The sequence below is a fragment of the Prosopis cineraria genome, unplaced genomic scaffold (assembly GCF_029017545.1).
Source record: "Prosopis cineraria cultivar Desert tree isolate PC_DT_omini unplaced genomic scaffold, ASM2901754v1 PC3, whole genome shotgun sequence".
NCBI lineage: Eukaryota > Viridiplantae > Streptophyta > Magnoliopsida > Fabales > Fabaceae > Prosopis > Prosopis cineraria.
Genome location: NW_026555334.1, coordinates 4,454,108 through 4,462,576, shown reverse-complemented (window position 1 = coordinate 4,462,576; position 8,469 = coordinate 4,454,108). Strand labels below are relative to the sequence as shown.

At 35.1% G+C, this 8,469-nt stretch overlaps 1 protein-coding gene across 1 annotated transcript; it reads right to left on the bottom strand.

Moving 5' to 3' along the window:
- On the bottom strand, window positions 1–7,414 carry LOC129304466 (uncharacterized). Its single transcript, XM_054944136.1, has 6 exons — window positions 6,456–7,414; window positions 2,615–2,709; window positions 2,410–2,526; window positions 1,488–2,294; window positions 1,099–1,315; window positions 1–766 (listed from the first exon to the last, which is right to left on the bottom strand). Exons 1-6 carry the CDS (start codon window positions 6,748–6,750, stop codon window positions 276–278), a joined length of 2,022 nt encoding a protein of 673 aa, XP_054800111.1. The 5' UTR covers window positions 6,751–7,414; the 3' UTR covers window positions 1–275.
- Window positions 7,415–8,469: the final 1,055 nt, after the last annotated feature.

Here is an 8,469-nt window from a genome sequence, read left to right as displayed (position 1 = left end):
TATCTAAACACACCTGAAATTTGATTCTTATAATTATGACTTCAAGTACTAAATTACATTGAGTTAAAATTTAAGCATCAAGTTACAATTAGATTAAACTATAATAACTAAGTTATACCTAGTTAAAATTTAAAAATTGAGTTACAATTAAGTTAAAAGTATATGCACCAAATAATTAATCTTCCCAAATTCTATATGTACAGGATGTGGTTCGGTCCCACCACATTCAAGTATTGCGTTAGGAACGATAGTCTTTATTTAGAATTACCATCTATTCATGCAACTTCTATTGCTTCTGCCCCATCAAGTTTTAGTTTTGCAGACTCAAAATTTTGCTCCACCTTCAGTTTGTCCTCACTGGCTTGATCGCTGTCATTCGTATCATCTTTGTCAGTGACATCAAAACTGGCATCAGGAGAGTAATTATCTTGGTCTTCATGAATGACGTCGAGAGGCTTTCCCAACGTGACCACCACCCTATTTTCCTGGTCATCCGATGCACTGAAGCCAGATAATCGAGACTCATCCTTGTCTAGGACCTCAGTTTTGGGAATGGACAACAATTTAGTCTCCGTCGTTGTTGAAAAATCAGATAAAGATCCATCTGCCACGGCGGACTGAAGTAACGGCTGGATGCTGGAAGCAACATTTGAAGATAAGAAGCTACAAATGTCAGGCTTCCCCGTTAAATCAACCCACCTGTCACCAACCCAGTCTCGGGAAATCCTGATATTCTTCTTCTCAAGCACAAGGAACTTCCCTTCACCTGAAGAGATGACAATTTGTAATTAACACAAACATTTGATTCACTGATTCTTGTAAGGTATTAAAAACTAAATCAATCATTGAACCAATCAAAACAGTAGTTCAAGAGTTAATAGTTAAAACTATAATCAAACCATGATCAAACCGACTATAAATAAAACATTTCATTAAATAGGCCATACAATAGTCTAACAGTTTACCGGTTTAACTGGGCAAGTTGACCCAGATTTTTATACTATTGACATAACTCAGATTGCAATTTGATGAACCAGGAAAAAAAAAAGGTACAAAACAACAAGAAAACAGAGTATTATATTCATGTTACAGCCTTACCAGGGGAATAAACCTGCAGCGTATCAACTCCACAAACATTGACTGCAGTAATGACCCCTTCCCACCAACCGTCACCCAACCAAGCATCAACTGGGATCCCAATCTCAAAAGTACGGTCTGCAGTATCTTCAGGAGGATGTGGCCGTACTGTAAAGCGGCCCGTACATCGAATACCCAATTTATCAGGAGATGCCACTCTATATGCAGGGATCCATTCCTTCAAATTTTTTCAAATTCAGGAAATAATTTATATTATTAATGAGACAATTGGAATGCTAAAGCCAAAAGTTATATCTATCGTTTTTTCTACATCCTAACAGAGAAAACCAACAGGTTAGCAAGTCATACCCCCATAGGTACACATACAAACAGGGAAACATAAATCATACCTCCAGCTTTCCCTTTCCATCTACATCCAGTATATCCTCATACTGGACCTTCAGCTTCTTTTGGGATGTATGTAACATTTTACACCTAAACCAGCACCCTCTTATGCCACTATCTTGACACAAAATCTCTATCCTATCATCATCCTTGAAAGACGGATGACTCTTGGGCTTAGGACCGATAACTTTAATACCCATTGTTTTTCTTGACAGTTTTAATTTTAGCATTGGGAACACTGGCTCACATTCTGTTATCTGATTCTTCCGGGCAGCGTTTTGAAGAGTAGAAGAAACCTTTCCAAGTATTTGGTACCCTTTAGAACTTCTATTCCTCTTACTGCTAGGCCTTGAAGGATCTTCTTCATCTTCTCTGTGCAATTTTGGATGCTTCACCTTTCTCTTAGAAAGGATAGGGCTACTCAAACAAGAAAGCACGGACTGGTTACAATACCCACGCAACTTAGAGAGAGAGAAAGGCTTAAGCTTATTGTTTTTAAACTGCCTTGAGCATACATGGACATCAGCTGAAGAGGCTTGTGATGCAGCAAGCAAGCATTTCTCATAATGCTTAGGACTCAAAACAATTGCAGGACCATTGACGCAATCAGCACTAACCACTTGAACATGAGATGTGATAAAAACTTCTCCAGGTTGCAGATTCAGCTGTGGCATAACCTGCTTAACTTCCTGACCATGGTGAAACCACCTTACTTTGACCTTTTTCTGCCCCTTCTTATCCTCATACATGTCTTCTATGTAACCAAGATACTGAATTTCTTCTTCAGCCATGATATATACAAATGAATGAACCTAAATATTGGAAGAAAGAAATCCTAAGAATCAGAAATTTTCAAACAATAGAAAGTCAAAGATGAAAAGAATCAGGACAAAGATTGAGGTGCAATAACAAATACAATTTTCTTACATAAATAGTTGTCCCGTTCCTACAAAATCCTGAGTAGTGCTTAAGCTGCTTAGCACAAAACCAAGAAGTGCCTGACCATTCAATGTCGGAACTTTGAATTTTCAACTTCCTAGAAACCTGCAGTGCAGGGAAGGGTGTGAGGCCTGAGGTAGAGATTAGTCATAAAAGAATGCTAGGGTAAGTAGCGTAGTCTAGATATATATACCATCTTGTAAGATGAATACGTTTTATTAGCACTGGTTCCAGTTGTTAATGCTTCAAGAGAATTTACAGCTTGTGCCGAATCATTCATCAGTGCATCTGTCAAAGAGATTTTAAGCATAGTTATTAATAGCACCCAGCACACTTGTATAGGAAGAGCTCCAAAATGCTATAGCATGTCGTTCACAGTGTTGCATAAGAAATGTGAAAATGAAGCACAGAATTATGATAGAGCAGGTGGCTTTTACCAGCAGCACATGTAACTGACTCTCTTTCGTTTGTATTCCAATAAAATAAATGTAGCAAGAACTTTAAAGTTTAAAGACATACAAATATATAATTTATAATGACTAACATATACGGAAAACCAACCTCACATTAAAGAATATCTCATAAGCAAACAATCATTGATAAATCACAATATCAAGTACTTCAATCATAAATATATAAATGTTAGGCAAAACTTCAAAAGTCTGTGCTTAAATCTAAAATAACTAAATCGATCATTCTTGATCAGACATAACCTCATCCTCCTACAGTCCTACCTATCCAAAATGGAAAAAAGAAGGGGGGAGGGGGGAGCAACATCATGCCAATGATCATCATCAAGCAAATCCTCAATTTCCTGTTCATCTTCTCAGGGTTCCATTTTCTCATCAACCATATCAAAAGCACAATAGGGGATGCCATTGCCCACATCTCATGATCTTGAATTAGAAATAGGAGACATAACCAAAATGATCAAATGATAAAAGGAAAAATCATTTAAGTATAGAAGTCTAACTTTTTATCAAAAGAGCCTTAAGAATCTTATTTGAAAGAATACCTACATTCAGATAAGGACATCCAATATTCCAATTGCAAGGAAGATAATTTAAATATATTGTGGTTATCGAAATTAATAATCATAGTCATTGGCAGCTGGTGTTGTCAGTTAAATAAAATCTTTTAAGCCCTTTATAATAATTAATTTACACTGTAAGTTTTTTATTCATTATTCGAACGGGAAAAATGATAACAATATAAGGATGTTGGTCAGCTAAAATCACACAACCAGATCCCATGATTCTACCCAATAAAAACAGAGAATAAAACTACATAAAGAGATTTGTTCAATCCCATAAAATTAGGGATAAGATAAGATATAGAAGAGAATCTGACTAGCAAGAAGAATGGGGCCATAGTGTTAGGCTGAGATTGTTTCTTCAATACATTTTACAGCCACCCTACTGGGGAAACTCTGGGCAATAACATATATTTTTAACTATTCATTTAATTGTTGATTGACAGGCCTGCAAGGCATTCCAAAAGGTACATCTAAAATCATGGCCAAATTATGTGCTATATCTGAATCAGGAAAAAAGAATATTAGATAAAGATGGCCAACAATGCTCCAACTTCAGAAATTTAATCATTGAATGTGACAAATCTTCTGGAATTTTTACTTCTCCAGAAATCATAAGAAGTTTTTATGATCTTACTCTATTGCTGGAAACGCTTAGCTTGTTCTATGCTTTTCGTTTGCCTGACAGAGGCACTTGAAGATTGGATTCTTCAGGTGCCTATAGTTCTTCCTTATTCTTTTCAATTTATTTCTTGAAAGTTGAAACCAATCCGCAAAATGTGTTCTTAGTAAAAAAATCTTGAAGGTCATATCAACAAAAGGAAAGGATTTGTCTAGAAAGCTGTAGCACTAAAAAGAATTTACACAAACGATCTTACTTCAGACTTGCAGGAATAATACAGCTTTACAAGCATACGTTGTGGTGAGTTTTAAACGTACAGAGATGTTAGTCATCTGTTTCCGAATTGAGAAGTGGCTGTCAGATTTTGAATGGATAGATTTAGCATTATGAGTTGTATTTGTTCACCTTATCTACAGGTTTTATAGCTAAGACTTGGTTTTGAGAGGAGAAAAGGCAAAACGGACATGGCAATGTACAGTTTTTGGCATGACTGTAGTGTCTTTGGGGAGAATGGATTGTGAGAATTTTAAATCAGAAGTTTCTTCCATCAGAACTTTTATATCCTCAATGCAAAATCCAGCGATTGGGTTTTCTAAGGGTCTCCCATGAGGATTAACAAAGGGACTGACTGGAACTAGAGTGTTTGGTATCTTTTGTTTCCCATTGTTTTGCTCCTCTTAACTAAATTTATTTTGAACAGAGAAGCAAGGTGACAGAAGTTATCATAAAGCTAAAACTATTATGTCTCCAAAGCCCAGTCCTTTCAAACAGGCTGATGTCACATTAAACGTAATCACCATACTATGATTAAAGTAATCAGAAGCGTCTAGTGATAAGGGAACCTCAGTGCTATGAAGGATGTACATACTGCACTGAATTATTAAAACAAAGCATACAGAATATTACTTACACCAAATAGATTTAAAATAATCAAGCATAACAACAATATAAAAATGAAACATCTAATGTGTATTGAAATGCAAAGCACAATCAAAACATGAATCATGTCAACCTAAAAGGCCAACAGATCTGTCTGAATTAACCACAGAAAACAATACCAAACACTTAAAACATAAATTCAATATTCTTTGGTTCTAAACATTCAGAAATCCAATAATAAGAAGAAAAAAGTTGGCTTGTGAATAAAATATCAAACAGATCATATGGATATTGGCCAGTCATCTGCCACATGAAACAGTGTTTGCTGATAACAAAATAATTGGGCTAGGGTCAGACAAGACAAAACATGGGAAAAAAAAGGAGAAAATAGAAAGAAGTACATAACTAGGAGCTACCAGTAATATCAAGGCAACCAGAAACGTTCTACATAGAGTCAATAAATGCTGATGTTTATGTTAGAAAGAGTCAAAAACAAGGTAAGTAGGTCTGCATCAAACCCTTCCAAGAATGTAAATGCAACTACCACTTCAAAATATAGCATACACAGCTGGCAATACACATGCATTGAAACAGTGCATGCAGGACTGCAATCTCAAAACATATCACTAAAATCTCTTGTAATGGTTTCCTTGGAATAGTTAACTATGCTCCGCAAAAAGTTAAAAAGAAAAAATCTTATAACTTGATTAAAGATGTTTTAACAAAAAGGAATATAGGGCAGCAACCAAGAGTCCAAGGCAACAATTGATGATTATACTCATATTCAGTCATCTGTAAAGAATTTAGCAGCTAAAAATTGCTCATAGGGTGATTAAGATACGTTATTCAAACATAATCATATAAATTTGATATTCAATTAAATGGCCATTCCACTGACCGCAACACTCTAAATTCATAAATAAAGTATTAGTTATGTCACTACCCTTAAAAAATAATAAAACATTATTATTATCAACATTTTGAAGTTAACCAATTCAGTCAAAGGAAACCATCACAAAGTTCTGTAGATTTTATTCTGTCATTCAGATCAATCAATAATTCAAAGGCCAAACGAACTAAAAGCAGGCAGATTTGACCAAGTTTCTTAAAGGAACCCCGTATCTCAAATATCTGGTGGATACTGTGCAACTTTGAGCTATGTAAATCATGAAATGACATTGAAAAAAAATATTCTATAAGCAAAAAAAAAAAAAAAAGGTCATAAATCAATTATCAAAGCAGGTAGATTTGACCTAGTTTCTTAAAGGCAGCTCCTATCAAGCTGATTAGATAATGCAAAGATTGAATTGCTACGTCATTGAAAGAACTAAGACCATGATACCTAAATCATGGGTCAATCTGCTGAAACAATTCTGGAATGCCTTCACAAACTATTCCAATTATGCATAGAATTCCAGGAGACATAACTACAAATTATGCATTCGTCATTCAGATTTTGTAATAAAACAATAAAAACTTGAAATATATCAGAATGCATACCCAAATCATCCATATGTTGATGTCTATTCCTCGATACCAAACATGTCAGCCAGTCTACCACCTCTCTTCTAGCCCGCCATTTACACCCAGAAATGATATCTCTGGATCCATAAGCCTGCAAAAATTCGTCTGACACAACATACATCATATGCCTTATACTCCTCTCGGTGCCCACTACAGCAAGCACTGAATTCCCTGATGCATCCCTTAAGTAGAAGTGAGTTACACGATTCCCACGCTCCTGGCATATAATTTGTTCTTCCCACTCCACAAAAACAGGATTACCCATGGTCATTCTGAGCAGAGACCCCTTTTATCTTTATCACATCCAAAGAAAAACACCCCAATTTAGGGGATGATCGGTTGCTTCTCAGTGACCCAATTGGTTAGCAGACCAATAAAACATTAAAGATATAGCTACATTCTCTTAAACTCAACGCAAGGAAGATGAGAGTGAACTACATGAAAAACAGAATTCAGAGACCCTCAAAGAATCAGAAGAGAGTACAGCCACCAAAGATGGAGAATGAAGCCCTAAATCGTCAAGAAAGAGAATAGGATCCAAAAGCCGAAACTCAAGTCAAACAATGAACTAAATACAACACGGCTCCAAACGAGGGAAAACCTGAAGATAAGGAATTTGTCCTACTACGCGACCAGAAACGGCGTAACATTCATTTTATTAAACGAAACAGAAATCTACGACGCAGGGAATGAGGCATCCATCAATGATAGAGACAACCAACATGATAAATGAAACATGAAACCACTATTTTTGAACCAAGAGTTCAAAATATAACGAAGATTGAAGCTTATCTTTAATGCGCATTGAAAACCTTCACGAAGGAGCGGTAATGGCCATGAATCGCAGAAAAAATTTGCAGTGAATGGAAGGGCTGAAGACGCTGAAGAGGCTAATCGAGCGAGGGACTGAGGGTTACTGAAAGAGCTTGGAGAAAAAGTGGGAGGAGCAAAAAGGGAATTTTGAAAAATATTGGGAGCGGATATTGCGGTACTGCACCCTCCAGCATGGATGTCTCGTTCTGCAACGTGGCGCGTATCTTGTGATTGAATTACCAATTTGACCCCTCTGTTGATTAACTCTTCTCATGGAAACCATGAGCTCTTCTTCACAATCATAATGATGAACTATGACTCTGAGAGGTTTCCTTAGTGAAAAGTAAATGAAAAAAAAAACACATGAAAGTCCTATCTAACTAAATGAATTACTAATTATTAATAGGATTTTTAAAATTGAATTATTACTAATTACTAATAGGTCCAAAAAAAGCATAAAAATAATTTAAAATTTTTTTAAAATTACTTAAATGTTGTTTAACCTTGTTAACTATATCAACTTGAACTTTTTTATACTATTATTGAACGATTGCTAGTTGATCATTGGACCATTGCCTTTAAAAAGGTAGTTAGAGCTTAACGGGTATGAATTGTGTAATTTGTCATTTTGCCTAATTGGCTAGGATTTAGAAGAATGCTTCCGAATCATGACCCAAAAAAAAAAATTAATGCTCTAAAAGGAATTCAAGGTAAGTGAAGGAAAAAGAGAGAAATTCTAATAATTAAGGAATTTATAAAAAATTTACCAATATATCTAGTTATTATATATAATTTATTGGGTAGTTGTAAGCGAGAACATAGAAAATAATCTAGTAAAGTATAGATATGCCTAAAACTTCAAAGGAAATTAAGGAAAGAGAAAGTCAAATGAGCTAGGCAGGGATGAAATTGTAAAACTATTGGTCGGCAAATGAAAAAAAAAAAAAGAAATTGTAAAACTTCTGAATTTTAACCAAATGACACTTGAAGTTATCAAGTGGCAGGAAGAACTTTAATCATAATAAAATCATGTAAATTATATTGCGAAAATATCAAATTAACATTTCAAGGAAGACAAGTACAAAATTGTGTTAGATTTCAAGCAATGAATAAATCAATTGAAAGTTGAATGTCAACGAAGGTTAAAGTCATTAAAATTGTGAATTTAAATAAATTT

Excerpts from the sequence above, each read along its gene's own strand:
- LOC129304466 (XM_054944136.1), bottom strand. The coding sequence starts at position 6,750 with ATGACCATGGGTAATCCTGTTTTTGTGGAGTGGGAAGAACAAATTATA. Across the intron at positions 2,527-2,614 it reads CGTATTCATCTTACAAGATG|GTTTCTAGGAAGTTGAAAAT; the intron begins GTATATATATCT and ends CCTGCACTGCAG. Across the intron at positions 1,316-1,487 it reads ATGGAAAGGGAAAGCTGGAG|GAATGGATCCCTGCATATAG; the intron begins GTATGATTTATG and ends AAAAATTTGAAG.